At 44.4% G+C, this 27,814-nt stretch overlaps 1 protein-coding gene, 1 non-coding gene and 1 pseudogene across 3 annotated transcripts in view; 2 read left to right on the top strand and 1 right to left on the bottom strand.

The window, feature by feature from the left end:
• Positions 1–27,814, top strand: part of GAB3 (GRB2 associated binding protein 3) — a 72,648-nt gene that overhangs the window by 35,564 nt on the left and 9,270 nt on the right. The window contains exons 2-4 of one of the 2 annotated variants that reach the window (XM_081807998.1): positions 10,720–11,023; positions 13,397–13,598; positions 14,045–14,499. In XM_081807998.1, the coding sequence (XP_081664124.1) occupies positions 10,720–11,023; positions 13,397–13,598; positions 14,045–14,499 (961 nt within the window). The remainder of the gene's footprint in view (positions 1–10,719; positions 11,024–13,396; positions 13,599–14,044; positions 14,500–27,814) is intronic. The other variant, XM_081807999.1, reaches the window with a different exon arrangement.
• LOC115942982 (U6 spliceosomal RNA) lies at positions 22,024–22,130 on the top strand. Its single transcript, XR_004077572.1, has one exon. It is a non-coding gene; the product is annotated as a U6 spliceosomal RNA (small nuclear RNA).
• LOC102742101 (eIF5-mimic protein 2 pseudogene) lies at positions 23,973–25,197 on the bottom strand (annotated as a pseudogene).

A 27,814-nucleotide genomic window follows, 5' to 3' on the forward strand; every position in this document is an offset into this window, starting at 1 on the left:
TGTGAATCATCATCAAATACATGGTAGTTAAGGGACATGAAACTGGAAGAGGCCAGTAAAGGAGAGTGTTGTGTAGTTCGATAAGGGAAGGCAGTCCAGAATGGGGATGGGGGGTGGGGGGTGGGGGTGTGTGTGGGAGAGAGTGAGAGCAAGAGAAAGATAGAGAGAGAGCATGCGGGCACTTGCGTGTTTCTGATGAGAAAGGTCCGTGTATTTCATCATGTCTCTAAGGGGTTCATAACCCATAAAAGGTTAGAATTCTCTGCTCAAATTTTGTGCATGCTATGTCTCTTGACTCCTTCCTTTCTTCTCATCTCTGGCCACTTACCTTTAGAAAGGGGGGCTGCTACGGGCGCCTGGGTGGCTCAGTTGGTGAAGCGTCTGCCTTCGGCTCAGGTCATGATCCCAGGATCCTGGGATCGAGCCCCACGTCGGGCTCCCTGCTCAGCGGGGAGCCTGCTTCTCCCTTTCCCTCTGCTACTCCCCCTGCTTGTGCTCTCTCCTTCTCTGTCAAATAAATAAATAAAATCTTTTAAAAGAAATTAATAGGGGCATCTGGGTGGCTCAGTGGGTTAAGCATCTGCCTTCGGCTCAGGTCATGATCTCAGGGTCCTGGGATTGAGCCCCAAGTTGGGCTCCCTGCTCAGCAGGGAGCCTGCTTCTCCCTCTCCCTCTCCCTCTGTTATCTCTCTCTCAAATAAATAAATTTTTTAAAAATCTAAAAAAAAAGAAAGGGGGCTGCTTTTATGCATCCCAGTCTGCGGAGATATTCATTACAAATGCCTGCTGAATTAGTCTCTGTGCATTTTTAGCAGCTCCCTGAGTGTTTCTGTTCTCTCCCAGGTATTCTTTCTGTGTTTCACATTCACCGGTCACTTCTTCAGTGTCTAATATGCTGTTATACCCATCCAATGAATGTTTCATTTCAGATATGTATTTTTTACCTCCACAAGTTCGATTTTGTTCTTGTCTATTTCTCCTCTCATTATGAACATGTTTTCCTTTAAACCTCAAACAATAGAACTGTTTTAAATTCTTGTCTGCTTATTCTGTCATCTCTGTGATTTTTAGGCTTCTGTGTATTAACTGATTTTTTTCGTGATTATGAGCTACATTTTCCTGACTCTTTCCATTTTTAGTAGTTTTGGGGGGATTATTTACATTGTAAATATTATATTGTAGAGTATCTGGATTTTGTTATCTTCCTTTACAAAGTGCTGAACTTTGTTCTGGCAGGCAATTAAGTAACTTGAAGATCAGCTTGATCATTCCAAGGCTGCTGCTGCTGTTTTTTTTAAGATTTATTTATTTAATTAATTATTTAAGAGAGAGAAAGAGAGAGAGAGCAGGAGGAGGGGCAGAGGGAGAGGGAGAATTTTGAGCAGACTCCCCGCTGAGCAGGGAGCCCACAAAGGGCTCGATCCCAGGACCCTGAGATCATGACCTGAGCTGAAATCAAGAGTCGGACGCTCAACCTACTGAGCCACACAGGCGCCCCCTCAAGGCTTCTTTTTAAGCTTTCCTAGGGCAAAGCTAGAGTAGTTACACTCCAGGGCTAGTTTGGCCTATTTCTAACTCTAAGCTGTGGCCTTTCTAAGAGTATTTACTGAATGTTTCAGGTTTTTCTAGTCTAGCTGATCAGAACTTAGACATGTCCCAGCCCTGTGTGAGCTCTGGTGGTTGTTCAGTTTGTGGGTCTCCAATAGCTGTTACTGCATTCACCTCATGGAGTTTAACCCCACGCACGTGCTTGTTAGTATTCAGCTGAAGTCTTTTTTTTTTTTTTTTAAGATTTTATTTATTTATTTGAGAGAGAGAGAATGAGAGACAGAGAGCATGAGAGGGAGGAGGGTCAGAGGGAGAAGCAGACTCCCTGCCAAGCAGGGAGCCCGATGCGGGACTCGATCCCGGGACTCCAGGATCATGACCTGAGCTGAAGGCAGTCGCTTAACCAACTGAGCCACCCAGGCGCCCCTCAACTGAAGTCTTATGAGGGAATTCCTATGTGGATTTCTGGAACTCTTTACTTACCTGGCTCCCTCCTCTCTGGTACTTTTCCCTGTGAAGTTCAGCCATCTCAACCATCCAGAATTTTTATCTCTGTCTTCCCAACTCTGCAAGAATGCTGTAATCTGTTTGGGACACCTCCCTGTACTGTAGTCTGGAAATGGGCCTATAGGCTGAAAGCCAGGGTGGTCGTTGGGCTGACCTCTTTTGTTTCTCTTCTCATGCAGGTCCCAGCCCTGCACTGACTGTCATCCAGTGTTTAAAAGCAATTGTTGCATATACTTGGTGTAGTTTTCTAGTTGGTTTTATGGGTAGGAGATAAGTTCAGTGCCAGGTACACCAATGTGGCTGGAAATAAAAGTTCTCCCAGGTCGTTCAAATACATAATAAAGGCTGAGGAATGTATTTCTTTGCTGGATCTTAAGCCACAGAAATTGATTGTCTCATGATTTCAGAAGCTAGAATTCTGAGACCCAGCTGTCGGCAGGGTTTGTTCCTTCTGAGAGCTGGGAAGATGGATCTATTCCAGGCCTCTTTCCTTGGTTTGTTGATAGCCGTCTCCTCCCTCTGCGTCTTCACGATATATTCCTTCTATGTATGTGTCCAAGTTTTCCATTTTATAAGGACACCAGTCGTATTGGATTAGGTCCCACTCTAATGGCCTCACTTTAACTTGGTAAAGCCTCTGTCTCCAAATACAGTCACGCTCTGAGGCACTGGGGGTTAAGACTTCAGCATATGAGCTGGGGGGGGGCGGGGGACACGGAGAAGTTCAGATTCAAGTCTCAGCCCCCCTTCCCTAGATCACCGTTGCACAGCCCCACCTCAGCCTTGCCGGCACTTGCACTTCCGTTTAACCTGGTGGGTCACTGTGTATCGAGAAACAAACCAGGAGGTGTTTGTAAATTATGAAGTCAGCAAGTTGGGTTGGTTTAAGAGGAGAACAACACATAGCTTCTACTCTTAGAAGGATGAGATTCAGTTATTCCGCTAACAATTCCATAAAAATAAACAGACCTGTGACCTAGACACACCTTCCTGGAGGAGCTCAGTTTTAGCCCTTCTCAGATTCTAGGAATGAGCATAAACACTTTTCCGCAAGGTTACGGGATGTTGCAGGTTTTTGTTGTTGGAGATGATACTGGTGGGGTGGTCATGAGTCAGCTTGGTGGCTGTGGCAGGAAAGGCTGATGGGAAACAGATCTTTGATTATCAGAACTGGAAAAGCCCTCAGAACCCACTATTGCACGGCAGGGGGTATGGGTTCCAGAAGAGGAGAAGCAGTTTCCCCAGGGCAAGCAGTGCCTTGTGCCCTGGTGACAAGTCCCATCATCATTTTATAAGTTGCTTTCTTTTTTTTTTTATAATTTACTTTCAAATTGATAATGTTTTGCTGTCCATTTCTCATTGCTTCACTGCAGGCCAAGGCATATCATGTCCATTTGCAGATGCTGAGGTTCGCAGCAGTCAAGTTAACTGCTCCAGGTCACCCAGAAAGTCAGACGTAGAATCAGAATTCAAATGCAGGTCCTGACTTTTAATCCAGCCCCCCCTTCTTGTACTCTATTTCTCTGAGTCATAATTGTGGCTAATTGTTTGCATAGTGGTTTTGCTTTCTAGATCCTCTTGGTGCAGGACATGCTCGTCTTCACAGTCTATCCAGAACTGTTGACTTCCCCCCCTTTCCATCTTGGCTTCCCGAGCTGCTCATGAGCTGCCCAGCAGAGGAGGTCCAAGGGGAGAGAAAGTGGAGTTCAGTGCAGCCATGGAAACCAGCTCCCAAGTGAGAAGAGACAGCAGCAGAGGATGTGAGGCCCCTCTGTGGGCCTAGAAATTCTCTTCTTCCCTTTGTGCACAGTGCCTGGCACGTGGTAGGCAATTAATAACCGTTTATCGAATGGATCCGTGAACATGCCCTCTCCAGAGGAATTGTTTTTTTTTTTTTGAAGATTTTATTTATTTATATGACAGAGAGAGACACAGCGAGAGAGGGAGCACAAGCAGGTGGAGCGGGAGAGGGAGAAGCAGGCTTCCCGCCGAGCAGGGAGCCCGATGCGGGGCTCGATCCCAGGATCCCGGGACCATGACCTGAGCTGAAGGCAGACGCCTAACGACTGAGCCACCCAGGCGCCCCTCCAGAGGAATTGTTTTAAAATCCTTTTTATTGGGGTACCTGGGTGGCTCAGTCGGTTAAGTGTTAAGCATCTGCCTTCAGCTCGGGTCATGGTCCCAGGGTCCCGGGATGGAGCCCTGCATCGGGCTCCCTGCTCCGTGGGAAGCCTGCTTCTCCCTCTGCCTGCTGCCCCTCCCCCCGCTCGTGTGCTCGCACGCTCTCTCTCTCATATAAATTAATAAAAATCTTTTTAAAAATAAAATCCTTTTTATCACAGAAGAAAACACAAATATAGCAAACCACATAGAACAAATTATGGTTTAATTATTATTAGATGAGCCCCCTTCTAACCACCAGCCAGTTGGAAAATAATTTTACCACCCCGGGCTGAAACGTCTCCATGTACCTCACCTCAGTCACGACCTCCTTCTCCCTGTAGGTTAGTCCTACCCTGGCATGTGTAGAAATCTCTTCTTTGCAATTTTTTAATGTTCTTGTCACTCCAATGAGCATCCCCTAAGCACTATAATTTAAAGTTTTGATCTCGGGGCACCTGGGTGGCTCAGTCGGTTAAGCGTCTGCCTTCGGCTCAGGTCATGATCCCAGGGTCCTGGGATGGAGCCCCACGTCGGGCTCCCTGCTCAGTGGGAAGCCTGCTTGTCCCTGTCTTCTGCCCCTCTCCCCGCTCATGCTCGCTCACTCTCTTTCAAATAAATAAAATCTTTATTTTTATTTTTCTAAAGATTTTATTTATTTATTTGAGAGAGAGAGAGCATGAGCAGGGGGAGCAGCAGAGGGAGAGGGAGAAGCAGGCTCCCCGCTGAGCAGGGAGCCCGATGCAGGACTCAATGCCAGGACCCTGAGATCATGACCTGAGCCAAAGGCAGATGCTTAATTGACTGAGCCACTCAGGTGCCCCCAAATCTTTATTTTTTTTAAAGATTTCATTTATTTATTTGACAGAGAGAGAGAGACACAGCGAGAGAGGGAACACAAGCAGGGGGGAGTGGGAGAGGGAGAAGCAGGCTCCCCGCTGAGCAAGGAGCCCAATGCGGGACTCGATCCCAGGACCCTGGGACCATGACCTGAGTTGAAGGCAGATGCTTCACCGACTGAGCCACCCAGGGGTCCCTAAATAAAATCTTTAAAAAAAAAAAAGTTTTGGAGCGTCTGGGTGGCTCAGATGGTTAAGCGCCTGCCTTCGGCTCAGGTAATGATCTCCAGGTCCTGGGATCGAGCCCCACATTGGGCTCCCAGCTCAGTGGGGAGTCTGTTTGTCCCTCTCCCTCTGTCTCTCCCCGCCCCCCGGTCATGTGCTCTCCCTCTCTCTGTCTCGAATGAATAAATAAAATCCTTAAAAGTAAATAAAGTTTTGATCTCATAGACAGCCTGCCCCCCATCCTTTCTTTTTCTTGTCGTTTATCTGGGGAAGAACCTAGGCCTTTGAGATGCCAAATTTCCCACAGTCTGGGTTTTGGCTGATTACACCCGAATGCCAGGCTATTGAAGGCACAGAACGTCTGCCTGTTTTGCTTCCTGAGCTAGCAACTGTTGATGCTTAATACGTATCCCTACTAATTCTCTGGGGATAGCAAAATGGTGATATTCTAATTCTATCATTTATTTTCCTTTATTAGTCAGAATGCATTTATAAAAAGATGTTTCCCTTCATCTTCCCAGTGGTATGGCTTGTCTAGGAGAAGCAGGATAATGATCAATTCCTTTCCCTTTGCTTACCAGTTTGCAGGATTAATGAAGTGGTTCCCTCACATCCTCTGAGGATGAAAAATTCTTCTCTTTTAATATCATGATGAATGCATGGATTTAAACATAGTTGAGGGGTTTCAAGCCACTGTAATTATTATATTCATTAAAGCTCAAATTGTTCCATATTTGGCCAGTGGGAGCTTCTTTAGGTTGACTCCAGAGTCCTTCTGACATGACCCTAGTCAGATCTGATAACTTCCTTGTGGCACTGTTTCACTGTATCTTTTTTTTAAGTTTATTTTTTTTTTTTAAAGATTTTATTTATTTATTTATTTGACAGAGAGAGAGACAGCGAGAGAGGGAACACAAGCAGGGGGAGTGGGAGAGGGAGAAGCAGGCCTCCCGCAGAGCAGGGAGCCCGATGCGGGGCTCGATCCCAGGACCCCGGGATCAAGACCCGAGCCGAAGGCAGACGCTTAACGACTGAGCCACCCAGGCGCCCCTTAAGTTTATTATTTTTAAGTAATCTCTACACCTAACATGGGGCTCAAACTCACAACCCAACTCATGCGCGCACATGCTCTCTCTCAAATAAATAAAATCTTTAAAAGAAATACAAAGTAGGGGCGCCTGGGTGGCTCAGTCGTTAAGCGTCTGCCTTGGGCTCAGGTCATGATCCCAGGGTCCTGGCATCGAGCCCCACATTGGGCTCCCTGCTCCTCGGGAAGCCTGCTTCTCCCCCTCCCAGTCCCCCTGCTTGTGTTCCTGCTCTCGTTATCTCTCTCTCTCTGTCAAATAAATAAATAAAATCTTTAAAAAAAATAAATACAAAATAAAAGTAAAATAAAACCCTGAGGGAGGGCAGGCTGGTGAGTTATGCTGCTTCCTATTGAAGTTACTGGGTGATTGTCATTTTTCCTTCTGCTTCCATGCCTGCTGCACAGCCCTGCCAACTACCTGCCCTTCTCTGTTCGTGCGTCTTCCATCCTGGTGCCTGTCAGGCCGGTCTCAGCCCCTCAGTAGCCCTTGTGGTTCTTACTATGATTGCAAGATGCCCCTTAGCAACAACCATTAGGAAATTTTGAAGAAATAAAAGTATTTTACTTATGAGGCCTGGAAATGACACAGAACACCTGGGGCTACACAGCAAGGTCGTCGGTAGAGAGAGTGCTCACGGGGGCCTGGGGTTATGCGTTTATTAGGGTCAAGGGTGGGGGCATAGGGTTTCATGGGCTTACTATCGGTGAGTTTGAAACACAAGCATGGGAAGAGAAAAAACAAGCGGCCCAAATGGTCAGTTACCAAAATCAACCGCGGTGCCTCGGTGGGGTGAGGGGCCCTGCTCTCCATCTTGTTGTTGTGGCCATGTGTTCCTGGGAGAAAGTGTCTTTGAAGTAGAAGCCTCTTTGAAATGGATGCCTCAGCAATCAAAGCTTAAGTCAGACACTTGCATTACAAAAAAGAAACAAAATAACTGGAATATAAGCCCTCACCACAGTGCCTTTGCCCTGGCTGCTTCCTTGGCCCTTCTTCAGGCTCAGCTTAGCCATCCTGGAAGCTTCCCCAGGCCCACCAGTCTGATAGAGTTGTGTCTTTTGTGTGTTCCCCTAGAATTTGGGCTTTCCGTTATCATAGTGCTTACCTCCCTAAACAATTGTCTGTTTATCCGTCTGCCCGCTTCCCCTGCTGCCCACAAGACTGAGTGGCAGGGCGTGTGCCTTGTGCACCTCTGTTTTCCCACGGTCTGCATGGTAGGCCATCAAGAGATAGTTGTTGAACAAATGAGTGGAGCCGAGACATGTCCATGTCATTCTCCTCTTGGCACGCCTGCTGCTCCTGGCTGACCCCTCTGCCACTGCAGTCATTGCCCTGGGTTGAAATCTACCCATTTCATATTTCTACCTCTTTACCATCCCAGCCAGAGAGCAGGCTCTTTTAGGGACCAGCTCTCACCCCCTTCTCTGTCTCCATCATCTGGCAGAATGTGTGGTGATTCTTGATATTACTTTTCCCCCCAAAACTATTAAAGGATGAGAAAACTGTTCCCATAAAACTAAGAGCAATTAAGTTGAAACTTGGTTCTGCACTCGGTTTGACTTCCTCTTTTAGAATCATTTTTGGGAAGTACAACAAAGTTCCTCTTCACATTTCCCTACCAAAGTCGCCTTTGGAAAGTTTGGGGTACCCCAGGATCCCCATGAAGGCTTTCCTTAGCAGGCACACGTGGTGTTCCCTCATCCTCTGGACCCCTTCCCTGGGCCTGCACCATCTTGGGGAAGCCAGGGATTAGGGCTCATATTCCTGTTTGCCCAGTTTCTCATCCCCCCATGTTCCAAAGCCCATAGTGATGCTTGAGCTCCTTCTCTCCTGTTTAGTGGCCCCACCCCATCCGATGCCATGTTTTTGCAACAGGAATTTATTGAATCAGTAATTTTTCTCGTCCTCCTGCATCATTCCCATGAGCACACAAACATGCTGTTATTTCTCCTGTCTCAAAAACAAGGACTTGGGCGCCTGGGTGGCTCAGTTGGTTAAGCGACTGCCTTCGGCTCAGGTCATGATCCTGGAGTCCTGGGATCGAGTCCTGCATCGGGCTCCCTGCTTGGCAGGGAGTCTGCTTCTCCCTCTGACCCTCCTCCCTCTCATGCTCTCTGTCTCTCATTCTCTCTCTCTCAAATAGATAAATAAAATCTTAAAAACAAAAAAAAACAAGGACTTAATCACACTGGTTTGTCCCTCTTCCGAGTGGACAAACATCTCCTCAGAGGTTTAGTGTCTGTAAAGGCAGAACCAAGCCAGGGCTCACCTGCCAGGCACCGTTTTCCCCTCCTTGTCCCAACCCAGTGTGAAGCGGCTGCCCACCTTCTCATGGCTGCCCCTTGCCATGGCTTCAAAAGGGTTTTCTAGTCTGAGGAGACATAGTAGGCCATTTGTGATGATTGGCCTTCCCCCTTTCAGTGCTTGACCAGGTTCTCTGCTGCCTTGGATCTCATGTGCCCTGGGCAGGGAGGGATCTGAGAACACTCCAGACGGCAGCTTTTCCTTTTCCCCTGGCATCCTGGTCTAAGCTGGTGGGCTTATAAATGTGTCAGGCATACATGAAGCTCGAGATACAAGACTTCCTGTCCCAGTGGTCACCATGCCTCCTGGCAGAAGCCCACACTTCCTGCTGTCACACATGCCCCTGCTCAGAAGAGCAAACCACAGAGCTATAAATCTCTCCACTTGGCATTTGCCAACTGCAACAGCGAGTATCTCCAATGGTTAAGAGCCCTGCTGCTGGCCCGACAGCCTGTGAGAAAATGGGGAACTTGAGGAAGTTCTCCAGGAGAGGGCAGGGAAGTTTACAGATACTGAGGAGTCCTTAGAATGGCGGGGCCACGGTCAATTGCAATAAACATCTTTTCCTAGGCCTCATACCCAAGGACGTAGCTCATTCTAGGTCAGGGGTAAGTGGGGAGCCGAGGAGCCCTAGGTCTTCCCTAGTAGCTCCTGTGGCATGCAGAGCCATGTTTCTTTGGAACATCATTCTCTTTTCTGAGCATGGACTAAGCTTTCCCTGATCATTTTACCTCAATGCTTGGCTCTTTCTGAGATTCCTGTTGCACTGAGGAAAGTTCCTTTTAATTGTTTTAGTGTTTCTCAACAGGGCATGATAGCTTTGGGCCAGACAATTCCTGTCCTGCTCCACCCCCAACCTTTAGGACATGCAAAACACGCCTCTCGTCAGATGCCCTCTGGGGCGTCCCAATCCCGGATTGGGAAACACTGTGATTTACGAGGTGAATGCTTAAGTGTCTTCCATCTTTAAAAAAAAAAAAAATTCAAGGGGTACCTGGGTGGCTCAGTCGTTAAGCGTCTGCCTTCGGCTCAGGTCACGATCCCAGGGTCCTGGCATCGAGCCCCACATCGGGCTCCCTGCTCAGTGGGGAGCCTGCTTCTCCCTCTGCCTCTGCTGCTCACCCTGCTTGTGCTCTCTTGCTGTCAAATAAATAAAATCTTTTTTAAAAAATCCTTTGGGGGCACTGGGGTGGCACATACGGTTGAGTCATGGGATTGAGCCCTGAGTCGGACTCTGTGCTCAGCGTGTAATCTGCTTTAGATTCTCTCTCCCTCTCCCTCTCCCCGTCCCACTGTTTGCTCTGTCTCTAAAATAAAATTTAAAAAAATCCTTTGGCCCAGAGCTCTCCCACTTTATAGTCAGACATCCCTAAAGAATTGGCTGTACTCCCCCTCTCTACTTTTTCTTTTACCTCACACTCATTACTAGTTCTTCCATCCTCACTTGAGTTCAAATCCCTTCCTGCAGCTGGACACCTTAGTTAATTTCTCTGAACCTCAATGTTCTCATACAGAAAATGGACATAAAAATAGTTACCTCTCCCATAGGATATTTTTGGAGACTAAATGGGTTCTGGTAGAGCACTTGGGGGTTTACAGAAAGACAGTCGTCAACTTCAGATGATGAAGTCAAATGTATATGATTCTTCCTTTCTTGTTGAGCAACTCTCTAGAAGTTAAATAACAGTGTTAGGTGATACAATGGTGGGCACTCCTCATCTGTGTCTGATTTGAATGTCTGATCTTGGCTTTTGGACTGAGCCGGATGGTGGTAAGAAAGCTTTCTTATTCGTCACTAAGGTTTTTTTTCAGCGTGAGTATACATCCGTTTCTTTTACGTACCTTTGCCGCATCCGTGGTGACGATTGTACGACTCCAGTCCTGAGGACCCGTCCTTACAGTCATTGAATAAAACAGACTCGAAGATGGTGCATTAGTCATTTCATCCAAAGCTGGGTGGACTTGCATTTCCTTGTTGAGTTTTCTGCCGTCCTTGTCATGAAGCAAGCGCCGTGGGTGCAGTAACTCCCTGTCGCATCGCCTCTCCGCAGGCCTGGCGCAGGCGCTGGTTTGTCCTCCGGCGGGGCCGCATGAGCGGCAACCCCGACGTGCTGGAGTACTACAGGAGCAAGCACTCGAGCAAGCCCATCCGCGCCATCGACCTGAGCGAGTGCGCCGTCTGGAAGCACGTGGGCCCTGGCTTCGTGCGGAAGGAGTTTCAGAATAATTTCGTGTTCATTGTCAAGACGACTTCTCGTACCTTTTATCTGGTGGCCAAGACCGAGGTGGAAATGCTGGTGTGGGTGTACAGCATCAGTCAGGTCTGCAACCTCGGCCAGCTGGAGGATGGCGCAGGTGAGAGCAGAGCTGGGGTTCCTGTGCGCGGGGCGGGGGTGGGGGGGTGGCCGCGGGAGGGGCCGGGGACGAGGCCCGCCCGCCTCCTCAAGCGTGTCTGGACAGGCTGCTTGATATCAGAATTGTTCCCACAAAGTACACGGCTAGAGGTGCCTTCCTTCCACCTGGTTCTAGATTTTAGGCCTGAACGTGCCACATCCTGAACGTTACAAGTGACTTCAGTGGCTTCGAAGCCACTCCACAGCTTTGCTTGCATCAGCCACAGACAACAGATGCAGTAAAAGTAGAATGTGGGTGACGATGTCCTGGAGGGCTCTGGTTTTCCCCACGCTGTTGCTGCTGCTGATTTCCGGAAAATATTAAATATCAGTGTTTTTCGGTAATTCACAGAACTCCAGTTTTTCTGTTGTCGACTGGGTTGTTCAGCCCGGGGACGTAGAAGGACAGAAGTCGGCTACTTCTCATAGGCAGGGAAGAATTTCTCATATCTCCAATCAGCTTGAGCTGTGTGCAGGACAAATTAGCTCTGAGGTTGCCCTGGGCCACTCCTGGGCTTGCTCACTCTTGCTCTCTCTTTCATACACATGCAAGCACATGTATTCCTACGTATTGTGCACCTAGCGTTACATTTCACTTACCTTCATGGAGTTTGCTGGGGAGCCCCTGATCCTCAACCTGTTGAGATCTTGACTCTGATTTCCTTTAGCATGTTAATCAGTCCTAAGTTCCAGTGGCCAATGGCTTCAACGTCTCCACCCTTACTGTATGCTTATCACCTGCCACGAAAACACACACTGGAACGCTAGGTGGCGGTGGGGAGTCAGCTGCAGCTCTCTAGGGTGGCACAGGACCGTGTGCTTCCTGAGGACAAAATCCTTTTCTTTTCATGAACCTGGGAAGCTTAGTAAGTGCAGTTAGCTATTCAGTCACATTACTGAGCTTCGAAAGCACTGAAATAAAAGGAAATGAAGTGATGGCAAGCTCTTTATCCTTGCTACAACAGATGAAGCCTACTTGCAAAGTTGCAGTGAATCCTTCCTGGCCAGAGTCCAACTCAGTGCAAACAGACTGTCCCTGACCAATTCTTCCAGGCTTGCCGCTCACTCTCTGCCACCTTAGTCCCTACCTTCAGCCCAAACTACATAGATATCCGTGTGCAATGTTATGTGTCTCCTCTATTTCTTTCCTCATCCGGGAGTTATCCTAAAACATAGATATATAACATGTTTCCCAGTATCCAAAGTGGAACAGGAATGAGTCAGACACCAGGCAGAAAGTGGACAGGTCTGGTGGGAATTTGGAGGAAGCCAGAAACCACCCCCTATGACCTTTATCATTCCCTATACCCCACCCCCCCTTAGTTTTTAAGAGGATGTAAGAGTAGAGTCCTCTTCATCTGAGAACCACGCCCAGAGGCCTTTCTTGTGGCTTTTCACATACAGCGTTTGGTCCTGTATCCAGCAACCCTAGCTAGTCAACGCATCATGTGCACTGTAGCCAGGAGCTCTGCTAAATGCTCTTGTGTATTAGCTCAGCTTATCCTCAGAGCGATTTGGTGGTGTATGTGCTTTACAAAGAAGGAAACTTGCAGCAGGTAGGTAGCAGGCCTACGGTTCCAGTAGAGCCTGGACTTGAACTCAGGCAGTTCTTGGCCACTCGGACTCAGGAATCCTGAACTTCTGCCAGCGTGGTTCAAAGGGGAAATAAAAGCCGGCTTTTCATTGGAAGTCTCTGAATATCATGCTCCTTGAGAAATGTCGGCTTTACCAGCCATCACACCCTATTTCTTTCTTTCCTTTTCCTTACACATCATTACCATTATTCTTTATTTATGTTTTATTTGTCTGTCTCCTCTAGCGGACTGTAGACTCCAGTGAAGGCAGAGTCTGTCTTGGCAGAGTTAGAACAGTTCTGCACGCATAGTAGGCGCAATAGGAGGTATTCTGCCTAGACAGAAATACCCATATATCTGCATATGCAGATATATGCATATGTACACATGCATATGTAAGTATGTACATACATGTTATGCATAAATATACGTGTGTGTGTGTGTATTTGTTGAGTGAATAAACAGTAATGCAGGGCTACGGCCGAGAGCCATAAAGAAGCTGCGAGTAGACTATGTTACTGCAGATTTTTAGGCCAAGAATGCTTGGCTTTTTTTACTCTTAATTGATTCAACACTTCAGTCTTGGAACATTGGCCTTCTTCCCCAGACATTGTTTATAGCTTGGGGAAATGGTCTCCTCCATCAGTACAAACACCAGCTGTGATTTGCATCTTCTATTTGGCCTCGTAGATGCTGTTTGAGATTTGTGAGTGAGTGCTATAGCCATTCTTAAACGTTAACCCAGGAAATGATTTCTCCAGCAGATTCCATGGAGAGCTTCTCTCGCATGCCCTGCTCCCTCCAGCCATCCCCTGCCAGCTCCCTTCCCACCTCCTTGCCGAGAGATGACCTAAGCACGAATTCCGTAGCCGCCGAGGAAAGCAGAAGTGAGTCAGAGTTTCTCTCCCTTCCTGATTATCTGATTCTGTCCAACTGTGAGACTGGAAGACCGCGGCACACCAGGTATGCTCATGTGCACGTCTCTCTGTGTCTGTGGAACCTCCGCTGCCTTCTCTGGCAGGCTCTAGTGCTGACATGTGTGCTCAGCATGCCTGACCAAATCAGTCCATTTAGCTGTAGCATCTGCTAGCGGGTGTGTCTCCCCTCACCTCTTCCTGCGGCAGCCAAGGTGGGGACAGATCACCATCAACCACTATGAGGGCTGAGTCATGCATGTGGCTTTCATGTCTAACCTTGAATTTTCATATGTATCTGACACCGATAGGATGACAAAAATCAACAAACCATTGGTTCCTGCATCCAGGCATTGGTGAGGGCTGTGGAGGGAATGTGGAAGCATGGGAAAGAGGCCAGCATGGGTTTTGTCGTGAATAGGTGGCCTTCCTCTTCTGACTTCTGCCAGGGACTTGCTCCATTTCAGTCACATTTATATGCTTTTTTCCCCGCAGTCTGCCCACCAGATGTGATAGCTGGTCAAACTCAGACCGCTCATTGGAACAGACTTCATTTGATGACGTTTTTGTTGACTGCCTGCAGCCCGTGCCCCCCAGTAACTTGGCCCACCCCTCACGCCATGGGAGTGGCTCTCAGAAGGCGCCTTCCCTGAGGCCTCAGGCTGCCCTGATATGGAGCAGAGATATCAATGGGCCAACCAGGGATCACTGTTCTTCACCATTGCCAGAAACTTCCTTAAATTCCACCATTCAGGTAGATAAAAACCAAGGTTCCTTGCCCTATGAGGCAAAAGAACTAGACATCATGTGCAACATGCCACCTCCCCGCCCCCCAAAGCCAAGCCATCTCTCTGAACGGCGCCCAGAGAAGCAGCTCAAGAAGCCAGAGTGCACTATGGCACCAAGAAGAATCTCTCTCTCTGGTTTAGATAACATGAGGACCTGGAAAGGTAAGTGTTGGATGCTGACAGTGAGAGTGAAGCCTGCCTCCTCTTTACTCCTTGTGTCCACACGAGGACATTGCAAGTGTCCCTGACTCAAGCCAGGCTGGTCTTCCAATAGAGCCAGGCCATTGGTGGAAGCACACACCCTGAATGCTCGAAATTCCCCTTCAAGTCTGGCCACCAGTAGAGATCCTTAAGTCCCTGTGGCCGCTGAAGGAAGTCAGAGCCCTTGTCCCTTAGCCATGCCTCTGTCCGTGTGATGGGCTCCCTACCTGAGACTAAGCTCCTGGTGTTTGTTTGGAGTTACTCAGGGTCCCACTCGGTACAGAAGGTGATATATTTTGCCTCCGTTCAGCCAGATTCCATTCTTTGGCTCTCACGTGCTTAGTGAGAAGTGTGATGGTAGACCATAGCTCTTTTCTTTTCCAGCAATCCCATCGGCCCTATTCCTCCTCCCACCTGACACGTTCTTTCCAGGTTTTAGTGGTAGAGCTTTTTACCAAGTTGTCACCATTAAGATAATTCTCACCCAGCCCTATCAGCTTGGTCTGTTGGCATGCCCTCCTGGAGCCCTCTTTTGCCTTTCTCTGTAAAGCTGTTTATTCTGATGGGGTTGCCTTGCTGCCTCCTCTCTCCCCTCTCCCTCCCTCTCTCCACCCCCGCCCCCCCCGCCAGTGTTCCAACTGAATATGATCAATGTAATCACTCCCACACTGCTACCTATAAGGTCATATCTTAAAGGAATTCTGCAAGTTTAAGAAATGCAAACCCATTTCAAATTGTGTCAATTTCTCATTCTGACTGTGGAGCTAAGGCACTCTGGCAGAGACCTCCCCCAGTGCCCCTAGTGATGCGACCTTTACACGTTACTTTCTGCCAACCTCGATGAGATGAGTGTAGCTGAGTACACAAAGGGTCCTAACGTGCTAACGTGTGAACAGTGGGCAAAAGGGGAAAACTGAAAGAGTATGTAAGCAGATTCTGGAAAGTGAAATTGAAGGAGTGCCTGACTGGCTCAGTCGGGAGAGCATGCGACTCTTGATCTTGGGGTTTGTAAGTTGAAGCCCCACATTGGGTGTAGAGATTACTTATAAAATCTTTTTTTTTTTTTAAGATTTTATTTATTTATTTGAGAGAGAGAGAGCACATAAGAGGGGCAAGGGTCAGAGGGAGAAGCAGACTCCCTGCCGAGCAGGGAGCCTGATGCGGGACTCGATCCACGGACTCCAGGATCATGACCTGAGCTGAAGGCAGTCGCTTAACCAACCGAGCCACCCAGGCGCCCACTTATGAAATCTTTTTAAAAAGGTCTCAAATTGGAGAACAAAACATTGAAATAATTTAAAATTTCAAGACAGACCTAAAACAATTAGGTTGTATTCTTTTACATGAAAGCAACAAAGTCTCATCAAAATGCAACTCATTGAAACAGAGGTTTTGGGGCTCTTGGGTGGCTCAGTTGTTAAACATCTGCCTTCGGCTCAGGTCATGATCCCAGGGTCCTGGGATTGAGCCCCGCATCGGGCTCCCTGCTCGGTGGGAACCCTGCTTCTCCCTCTCCCACTCCCCCTTCCTTGTGTTCTCTCTCTTGCTGTCTCTCTCTGTCAAATAAATAAATAAAATCTTAAAAAAAAAAAAAACCACAGAGGTTTTGACCATGAAACAAAGACCCAAAACGACAGTGATGGATAGAAGCAAAATGGATCCAATAAAGCAGAGGGAGTACGTCAACTTGATTATTCTGCCTAGCCCGTTGAGGTCTCCCTGGAATCAATGGTTGTGTGTAACAGCAGAGTGGAGTCAAGGTTCATTATTGTCCACATGGATCTCTGTCCAGTGACCCAGCACCCTCGATTGCAAAGGCCCTCGAATTCCCAACACTCTCCAGTGCCCCCTCTGCCATAAAGGAAATGCTGTGTATGGGAGGGTCTGCCTCTCAGCTCTGCTTTCTCTCCCATTGGGCCCCATGGTCCAGTCTGCACCAATGCCACAATCCCTTAATTATTGACACTTCTGTCTTGAAGTCTTCCCCATCTGTTCTTTTTTTTTTTTTAAGATTTTATTTATTTATTTGAGAGAGAATGAGATAGAGAGAGAGCATGAGAGGGGGGAGGGTCAGAGGGAGAAGCAGACTCCCTGCTGAGCAGGGAGCCCAATGCGGGACTTGATCCTGGGGCTCCAGGATCATGACCTGAGCTGAAGGCAGTCGCTTAACCAACTGAGCCACCCAGGCACCCCCTTCCCATCTGTTCTTAAAGAGTACCATGCCTATTCTAGGCCAAGTTTATTTTTTATTTTTTTTAATTTTTCGACAGAGAGAGATAGCGAGAGAGGGAACACAAGCAGGGAGAGTGGGAGAGGGAGAAGCAGGCTTCCCGCCGAGCAAGGAGCCCGATGTGGGACTTGATCCCAGGACCCTGGCATCATGACCTGAGCGGAAGGCAGACGCTTAACGACTGAGCCACCCAGTCGCCCCTCTAGGCCAAGTTTAGAGTCAGCTGGTCAGGTTCCAAACATACAGACACAAATCCAACTTGTGAAGATTTGACATCCATACAATGTTGAGTTTTTCAGCTCATGAACAGGAAATATCCTTCCATTTATATAGGTCTTATTTGATTTCTGTCTACAATTTGATTTATAGTTTTTAGTGAAGTCTTGCATATCTCTTATTAACGCAATTCCACATATTTCTTCTTTTTTTAATGTTATTGTCAATGGTATTTTAATAACTTTTTTGCTACTACCTAAAAATTAATTTAGGGGTGCCTGGGTGGCTGAGTTGTTAAGCGTCTGTCTTGGGCTCAGGTCCTGATCCCAGGGTCCTGGGATCGAGCCACGCCTCGGGCTGCCCACTCAGCGGGAGCCTGCTTCTCCCTCTCCCATTCCCCCTGCTTGTGTTCCCTCTCTCGCTGTCTCTCTCTGTCAAATAAATAAATAAAACTTTTAAAAAAATTAATTTAGTTTTGGGGCATCTGGGTGGCTCTGTTGGTGAGCGTCTGCCTTCGGCTCAAGTCATGATCCCAGCATCCTGGGATAGAGCCCCACGTTGGGCTCCCTGCTTAGCGGGGAGCCTGCTTCTCCCTCTCCCTCTGCTATTCCCTTGCTTGTGCTCTCTCTCTCTCTCTCTCTGTCAAATGAAGAAATAAAATCTTTAAAAAATTAATTTAGTTTGATGTTTTGATTTTGTATCTAGCTTTTCTAAACTAGAGATTATGTTGCATTTTCTTTGTTTACAATCATATCACATGCAAATACTAATAATAACTGCATTTCATCTTTTATAACACATACTTTCATTTACTTTTTCTCCTGTCCCTGCTTGGGCTAGGAAGTCTAGGACATTGCTGAATCTGAGTGGTCATAACAAGGATCCTTCTCTTATTCCAGCGTTTCACCATTATAATGCGACCTGCAGATTTTTGTCAATACCATTCATACCATTCAGTAGATTAAAGACATTCTCTGATAACACTACTTAGCCAAGTGTTATTTTTTAAAACTCATAATAGATATTGAATTTGTTGAAACATTTTATTTTATTTTATTTTTATTTTTATTTTTTTAAGATTTTATTCATTCATTTGACAGAGAGAGACACAGCGAGAGAGGGAACACAAGCAGGGGGAGTGGGAGAGGGAGAAGCAGGCTTCCCGCCGAGCAAGGAGCCCGATGCAGGGCTCGATCCCAGGACCCTGGGATCATGACCTGAGCCGAAGGCAGACGTTCAATGACTGAGCCACCCAGGCGCCCCGAAACATTTTATGATCATATGATTTTTCTCTTTTATCTTCTTAATGTGAGGAAGTTTATTGGTTGATTTTTTTGAATGCCAAACCAACCTTGCATTCCTAAAATAAACTCAACTTCATCATAAAGGGTATCCTTTAAATAAATTACTAGATTTGTTTTGCTCATATTATGTTTTGAACTTGTTTTTTGATCTGTGTTTCTGAGGGAGATTGTCCTATACTTTTCTTTTCTTCTGATAACTCTGTCAGGTTTTGGTAGGAGAGAAAAAGGTTATGCTGACTTCATAAAACAACCTAGAAAGTTTTCTTCTTTTTTAGTGTTTAGAAAAATTTGTGTATGATTGGTATTATTTCTACCTTAGTTGATTGCTAAAATTTACTAGAAAAGCCCCTGGGACATGGGGTTTGCTTTGAGGAAAGATGTTTAAATTAAGGAGTCAGTTTCTTTCTTTAGTCTTTAATAGACTATTCAGATTTTCTATATTTTTCAAGCAATCTGTTTATTTCTCCTAATTTTTCAAATTTATTGTCATAAAATTGATTATAATAGCCTCTTGCTATCTGTAGGATCTGTAATAATAGCTTCTTTTCATTCCTGATATTCATAATGTTGGCCTTCATCTGTTTTTCTTTTTTTTTTTTTTTTTTTAAAGATTTTATTTATTTATTTGAGAGAGAGAATGAGATAGAGAGAGAGCATGAGAGGGGGGAGGGTCAGAGAGAGAAGCAGACTCCCTGCTGAGCAGGGAGCCCGAAGTGGGACTCGATCCCGGGACTCCAGGATCATGACCTGAGCCGAAGGCAGTCGCTTAACCAACTGAGCCACCCAGGCACCCTTCATCTGTTTTTCTTAATCAGTCTTGCTGGCAGTTTATCATTTTTACTAGTTGTTTTGTTTCAAGTAAGCTCTACGCCCAAAATGCGGCTTGTACTCACGATCCCGAGATCAAGAGTCACATGCTCTACCCACTGAGCCAGCCAGGCACTCCTGTTTTGCATTGGGTTTTGTTTTGTTTTGTTTTTTGTTTGTTTGTTTACCAGAGTACAAATTTTGGCTTTGTTGAATTTTTTTCCAGTTGTATATTTGTTTTCTGTTGCATAAACTTTTGCTCATATCTTTATTCTGTCCTTCCTTCTTGGGTCAGCAAACTGTGGCCTATGGGCCAAATCTGACCAACAGCCTGTTTTTTTACAGCCCACCAACTAAGAATGGTTTTTACACTTTTAAGGGGTTGTAAAAAAAAAAAAAAAAAATACCATTTGGTTCTTTCCAGAAAAAGTTTCCTGACTCCTGTTGTACGTCCTTGGAGGTAATTTGCATATTTCCCTAAATTCTTTTAATGGATGGGTGGCTTATTGAATTTCTGCCTTTCTTTTTTAACTAACGTACATGTTTAAGGCTACAGATTTTCTGTAAACATTGTCTTAGCCACATCCCACACATTTTGAGATGTCATATTTTCATTTTCATTCAATTCAAAATATTTTCTAGTTTTCATTGTGGTCTCTTCTTTGCCCCATACATTATTTACAACTGCATTTCTTAATTTCCAAACCTGAGAATTTTCTAGTGATTTTTCTCATTGATTATATTTTGGTTAGAGAACATCCTCTAGTTCAGTCCTTAGAAATTTGAGATTTCTTTGCAGCTCAATACACAGGTATTTTTGTGAATAATCTGAATATACTTGAAAAGTATGCATACTCTGAAATTGCTCAGTGAGGTATTCTATGCAGGTCACTCAGGTCAAGTTCTTCAGTGATCATGTCATTCATCCCTCCTCTATCTGCACTGTTTTTGTTTCCTTTATTGTAGCAGTTACCAAGAGGTATGTTCAAGTCTACCCCTATGATTGAAGAGTGAGTGTCTCTTTCTCCTTTATAATTCTGTCAGATTTTTCTGTGTATCATTAAAAGCTATGTTATTAGTTACATACGTCTTAGGATTTTATATTTTCCTAGTGAATTGAAACTTTTATCAATTTGTCATGACTCTCTAGTAATGTTTTTGTCTTAAAGTCTATTTTATATGATATTAACATAGCTATGCCTGTATTAAGTACTAAATACTACTAATAAATACTAACCAACAGGTTAGTATTGGCATGGTACGTATTTTCTCACTGTTTGGCTTTCATCTTTTCCATGACTAAATTTTAGATACGTTTTTTATAAAAAACATACAGCTATTTTTTGTATTGTTATTTAAATTTTTCATCTAGTCTGACAGTCTTTCTCTTTTAACTGGAAAGGTTAACCTATTTACATTAATTAGATTCATTTTTACCATTTTATTTTGTGGTTTCTGTTTTTCCTGTTTGTACAAAATTTCTTTTTTTTTTTTTTTAAAGATTTTATTTATTTATTTGACAGAGAGAGACACAGTGAGAGAGGGAACACAAGCAGGGGGAGTGGGAGAGGGAGAAGCAGGCTCCCTGCAAAGCAGGGAGCCCGATGCGGGACTTGATCCCAGGACCCTGGGATCATGACCTGAGCTGAAGGCAGTCGCTTAACCAACTGAGCCACCCAGGCGCCCTGTACAAAATTTCTTACATGTAATCTCATTCCTTGCTTTCTTCTGAATTGAGTTTGCTACCTCTTTTCAGTTTTGTTTTTTACCTCTTTTCAGTTGTAACCTCTACTGATTTGGAAGTTATACATTCCATTTCTACTTTTAGTGATTACCTTCTATATTTTTGTCATGCATACTTAATATCTGAAATTTATCAATATCCTTACTCTTCTCCCAATGTAATACAAAGACATTAGAATGCTTAAGACCTAATTACCTCTCCCAACTTAATATACTAATACCATGTAGTATTTTATTTTTTTATTATTATGTTATGTTAATCATCGTACATTACATCATTAATTTTTGATGTAGTGTTCCATGATTCATTATTTGCGTATACCGTGTAATATTTTACTTCTATCTTTAAATCCCATAGGATAAACATTGGTATTATTTTGTACAGTCATTTTTTTTAAAAGATTTTATTTATTTATCTGACAGAGAGAGACACAGCTAGAGAGGGAACACAAGTAGGGAGGAGTGGGAGAGGGAGAAGCAGGCTCCCCGCCGAGCAGGGAGCCTGATGCGGGGCTCGATCCCAGGACCCTGGGATCATGACCCGAGCCGAAGGGAGCCGCTTAACCGACTGAGCCACCCAGGCGCCCCTACAGTCATTTTTTTTAACCTTCACTTACATTAAGTATTTTGCTAGTTTATCATTGCTTCTGGCATCTCCTAACTTCATTCTGGGATGATTTTAATTCTTTTTGTGGCTTATAGATTCACAGTTACTGTATCTTCAAATAGTGCCTCTCCATTGTCCCTATTTTTCCTCTGGGGGTCCAATTATATGTATTATAGATTTCACACTCTGTCTTGTGTGTTTCTTGAATTCTCTTTTACATCTTTCATCTCTTTGTACTGAATTCTAGTAATTTCTTTCAATTTTTGAAGTCTCTCTTCGGTTGTGCCTAATCTGCTGTATAATTCATATTTTGAGTCCAAATTTCATTTATTTAATTTTTTTTAAAGATTTCATTTATTTATTTGAGAGAGAGAGAATGAGAGACAGAGAGCATCAGAGGGAGAAGCAGACTCCCTGCCGAGCAGGGAGCCCGATGCGGGACTCGATCCTGGGACTCCAGGATCATGACCTGAGCTGAAGGCAGTCGCTTAACCAACTGAGCCACCCAGGCGCCCTCATTTATTTAATTTTTAAAGGAATATTTATATTTCAAACTCACTATTATAAGAAGGTACATAGTGCTTACTTCGGCAGCACATACACTAAAATTGGAATGATACAGAGAAGATCAGCATGGCCCCTGCACAAGGATGACTGGCAAATTAATGAAATATTCCTTATTTTGCTTTCCTTTTCTAATGTTTATGGGTGGAGAAACAGGCTCTGATAAGTGACTTCCTAACTGAGGGCCCTTCTGGTTTCAAATCCTACCCCCAATTCTTCCTCCTCCAGAAAGCAAAAAGTTATACAATGAAAAGTCTCCTTTGTACCTCTGTCTCCTGTTTGCTCTTTCCCTATCACCCATATCCTTCTTGAGAGTTTTCTGGATATTCAAGAAAATATGCATATATAATCTACTTTTTAATGCAAATAGTAGCATTCTTACACTCTACCGTATCCATTGATATTCCTCTTAAGAATATATCTTGGATATTATTCAGCCATAAAAAAGAATGAGGGGCGCCTAGCTGGCTCAGTAGAGCATGCGACTCTTGATCTTGGGGTTATGAGTTTGAGCCTTAGGTTGTAGAGATTACTTAAAAATAAAATAAGAAAAAAGGAATGAAATCTTGTCATTTGCAATGACATAGATAGAGCTAGAGAATATAATACTAAGTGAAATAAGTCAGTCAGAGAAAAACAAATAGCATATGATTTCACTCATATGTGGTATTTAAGAAACAAACGAGCAAAGGGAAAAAGAGAGACAAACCAAGAAACAGACTCTTAACTATAGAGAACACACTGGTGGTCAGCAGAGGGGAGGTGGGGTGAGGGGTTGGGTGAACTAGGTGATGGGGATGAAGGCGGGCACTTGTGATGGGCATTGGGTGATCAAAATAAAATCTTTAAAAAAACTTTAAAAATTTTAAAAAGAATATATCTTGGTGATTTTTTACATTAGTAGAAACATACCTTATGGCCCAGCAATTTCGCTTCTAGGAATGTAGCCTACAGTTGCTCTTAAGGACAGTATTGGGACAGCAGCAGTGTTTGAATGGGGACTGTATAGTATTTGTAATTTTGGTAGATGGTGTAGATTGGTTTAACTCCTGTGAAGGGCAATTTTACCTACAGAAATGGGGCACCTGGGTGGCTCAGTCGCTTCAGTGGCTGCCTTTGGCTTAGATGACGTCATGATTCCAGGGTCCTGGGATAGAGCCCCGCTCCCTGCTCCGCGGGGAGCATGCTTCTCCCTCTGCCTCTGCCCTTCCCCTCTGCTGGTGCTCGCTCTCTCTCATGCTGTCTGTCTCTCTCTCAAATAAATAAATAGAATCTTAAGAAAAAAAATGCTTTCACATGTAGAAAATTATATGTGTACATGGTTGGTGATTGAAAATTGTGAAAGATTGGAATTAACCTTAATGTTCATTAATAGAGACATGGTTAAATACATTATTCTATATCCATTCAATGCAATGGTTCATATTTGTAGAAAAGTCAGGTAGTTCTCTGCTTATATTAGATAATAATATTATATCAATGTCGAATTTGCTGAATTTGATAAAAAGCACTGCAGTTATATAAAAGGACGTCCTTTTTCTTTTTTTTAAGTTTTATCTTTTTTTTTAAGATTTTATTTATTTAGGGGCGCCTGGGTGGCTCAGTCATTAAGCGTCTGCCTTCGGCTCAGGTCATGATCCCGGGATCCTGGGATCGAGCCCCGCATCGGGCTCCCTGCTCGGCAGAGAGCCTGCTTCTCCCTCTCCCACTCCCCCTGCTTGTGTTCCCTCTCCCACTCCCCCTGCTTGTGTTCCCTCTCTCACTGTCTCTCTCTCTGTCAAATAAATAAATAAAACCTTAAAAAAAACCCTGGTTTTAGAAACTAAACCCAACATTTCCAGTAACCGTAGAAACAGTTAAAATTTGCCATGAAAGCCCTTACATCGTGCTTGATATAGGGAGGTAGGAAGATGCAAGAACCAGGACACATGAGACATGACATTTTATCTACAATGCCTGTTCGCTTTACTGAGGGTGTAGTTTCAAAATTCAGTCACCTTCTTCAGCTTCAGACTCAGATTCTTCTTTAACACCTTTGAGCTACTCTACAAACTTTTTCATTTGCTCAAGGAAGACACTTCTCCCCTTTGCAACATGTGCATCTTTATACAACTTCAGAATGGGCTTTTCACTCAGGACTTCAGGTTTATAAAAAAGCACCACTATTTTCTGGAAGGCTTTCATGAAATGAATGTTGTCATAGCAATACTCTTGAATCTTCAGTAACAGTCAGCTCAGACTGACCTTGGGTAGTAAAGGCAGCAAGTAATGGGCTGTATTGCTTCAAGTGCCTGATGGCTTGCTCTGCTACCAGACTATTCCAATGACAACGGGTTCTGGGATGTTGTTTTTGTTTTTGTTTTCATCTCCTCCTTGACATACAAAATTATATCCTTACATGGATCACCACAGGACATCTGTTCTTGAAGTTCTTTCTGGAGTTCCTCTCGAGCTCTCGGGTTTGCTAATTCTGAACATATTCTGAAAGTTCTTTCAAGCCTGCCTCAGTGAAATACTTGGTGAAGTGTTCAACGCTATGTTTATTGGCAGGAAAAAAGACTTGCAGCTACTGCATAGATATCTTTTTCATGTATTCATGATTTAAAGAGCTTTACGGCAAAAGCTGCTGAAACCCCTTCTTTAACCAAATTCTCATTAGAAAAGCTATTAAGAATGGATGCATTAAGTGTCCCATTAGCCAGAAGAACACCGATCAACATAGCCAGCTTGTTCTTCTCTGACTCTGAAAAACCCTTTAAGAACTGCAGCAGCTTTTTTACTTCATCTTCAAAACCTTTCTCCAGGTATTTGTAGTGCCTGATTGACTTGTTAAAAACCTGAGCAAATGTTTGCATGGTCTCCAGGTCTTCTTGTGCTGCGAACACACAAACATCTGCGCATCATGTCCAAGAGTGTTTCTGCATGTCGGCGGTAATCAAGTTTTGCTCCAGAAGCATCGAGACACTTTGCTACTGCTTCCAAATCAGCACCAGTTTCAGTGAAGCCTTGAATAGTACAGTCTTGAAACTGAGTATGGTCATACCTCTCTTTTTCATCGTTTTTTCTGGTTTAAAACGCTGGCCTGATAGCGCTGACTTTTGCTGCTTTTGATTATTCATAAAAGACATCCTAATTTAAGGCGACGAAAAAAGAGCCGGAAATCCCCGATGCGGCAGCAACTGTGGAGGTGTCTCTTCTCCCCAAATAAGTTTTGGATTATTGTTTTATGCGTTTGTCTTTTAAATCAGTTAAGAGAAGAAATGAGAAAATTATATACTTCTACAGTCTTTTATATTTACCCTACATGATTCTCTTTAGTTCTTTGTGAGGGTTTGCGTTACCATCTGGTGTCATTTCCCTTTCAACCTGTATTAGGGTCTTCCTTTAGTATTTCTTATAAGGAAGATCTGCTAGCAGTAAGTTCTCTCGATCTTTGTTTCTCTGGGGATGTTTTTATTTCACCTTCATTTTTGAAATACAGTTATGCCGGATGTAGAATTCTCGTTTGACAGATTTTTTTCTTTCAGCATTTTGAATTTCTAATCCTACTACCTTCTGGCTTTCCATTGTTTCCGATGAGTAGTCTGCTATTAATCTTACTGTGATTCTCTTGTACCTAGAGAGCTGGTTTTCTCTTACTGCATTCGAGATTTTCTCCTTGCCTTTGATTTTCAACATTTGACTATGATGTGTCTAGGTATTGATGTGTTTGTGTTTAGCTTACTTGGAGTTCTTTGAGCTTCTTAGATGTAGATTAATGTTCTTCATCAAATTTGGGAAGTATTCTGCCATTGTTTCTTCAAAAGAATTACCTCCTTTTTTTTTCTCCCTTCTCTCCTCTCCTTGTAGGACTCTAATTACATGTATGTTAGTACACGTGATGGTGACAAGTCTTTGAGGCTTTGTTCGTTTTTCTTCATTCTCATTATTTCTTTTTCAGACTGGACAATTTATATTGATCTATTTGGAGTTCATTGATTTTTCTATCAGTTCACATCTTCTCTTGAGGACTTCTTGTGAATTTACATTGTAGTTATTGTACTTTTCAACTCCAAAATTCCATTTGCTTTTTTCCAATTTCTAACTTTTTATTGATGAGTCATTGTTATATTATCTTACAACTTTTTTTAAAGATTTATTTATTTATTTTAAAGATTTTATTTATTTGAGAGAGATAGCAAGAGAGAGCATGAGCAAGGTGGAGGGGCAGGGAGAGAGGGAGAAGCAGACTCCCTACTGAGCCGGGAGCCAGGCATAGAGCTCGATCCCAGGACCCTGGGACCATGACCTGAGCCAAAGGCAGATGCTTAATGACTGAGCCACCCAGGCACCCCTAAGGATTTATTTATTCATTTGCAGGGGAGAGGGAGAAGGACAGAGAGGATCCTGAAGCAGACTCCCTGCTGAATGCAGAGCCTGATGCAGAGCTCTATCCCAGGACCCCAAGATCATGACCTGAGCTGGAATCCAGAATAGGCAATTTAACCGACTGAGCCACCCAGGTGCCCCTATCTTGTAATTTTTTGAACATGGTTTCCATTTGGTTCTTTGAACATATTAATAATAACAGTTTTGGGCGCCTGGGTGGCTCAGTCGTTAAGCAGCTGCCTTTGGCTCAGGTCATGATCTTAGGGTCCTGGGATCGAGTCCTGCATCAGGTCCCTTGCTCAGCAGGGAGTCTATTCTCCCTCTCCCCCTGCTTGTGCTCTCTCTTTCTCTCTCTCTCTCAAATAAATAAACTCTTAAAAAAGTAATAGCAGTTTTGAAGTCTTTCCTGCTAATTCCAATATCTAGAACTTTTCAGAGACAGTTTTTATTGACTGATTTTTTTTCCTGTGTATGGATCATTATTTTACCCCTTCTTTGTGTCTGTTTTAATTTTTTGTTGAAAACCGACTATTTTAGGTGCACCTGGGTGGCTCAGTCAGTTAAGCGTCTACCTTTGGCTCAGGTCATGATCTCCAGGTCCTGGGATTGAGTCCCATGTCGGGCTCACAGCTCAGCGGAGAGTCGGCTTCTCCCTCTCCCTCTGCCTCTCCCCCTGCTTGTGTGCTCTCTCTCCCTCTCTAATGAATAAATAAAATCTTTAAAAAAAAATAAAATAAAAATTTCTTTAAATGGGACGCCTGGATGGCTCAGTCGGTTAAGTGTCTGCCTTGGGCTCAGGTCATGATCTCAGGGTCCTGGGATTGAGCCCCGCATCGGGCTCCCTGCTCAGTGGGAAGCCTGCTTCTCCCTCTTACTCTCCTCTGTGTACTCTTTCTCTCTCTCTCAAATAAATAAATAAAATCTTAAAAAAAAAAGAAAACTGACTATTTTAAAGATTTTTATTTAAGTAATTTCTGTCCCCAACTTGGGGCTCAAATTTACAATCCCGAGATCAAGAGTGGCATGCTCTACTGACTGAGCTAGTCAGGAGCCCTTAAAAATTGGCTATTTTAGATAATATAGCAACTGCATTCTGATTCCACCTAGGATTTGTTATTATGGTGTATGTTTGTTTAATGACGCTCAGACTAATTTTCTGGAGTCTACTTCTGCACACAATGTGCAGCTGCTGAAATCTCTGCTTCGTTTTTGTCTTTTGTGTTCCTTACTTTTATTTTTATTTTTTTTTTTAAAGATTTTATTTATTTATTTATTTTGAGAGAGAGAATGAGAGACAGAGAGCATGAGAGGGAGGAGGGTCAGAGGGAGAAGCAGACTCCCTGCCGAGCAGGGAGCCCGATGCGGGACTCGATCCCGGGACTCCAGGATCATGACCTGAGCCGAAGGCAGTTGCTTAACCAACTGAGCCACCCAGGC

The sequence above is a fragment of the Leptonychotes weddellii genome, chromosome X (assembly GCF_054177405.1).
Source record: "Leptonychotes weddellii isolate Sample4059 chromosome X, ASM5417740v2, whole genome shotgun sequence".
NCBI lineage: Eukaryota > Metazoa > Chordata > Mammalia > Carnivora > Phocidae > Leptonychotes > Leptonychotes weddellii.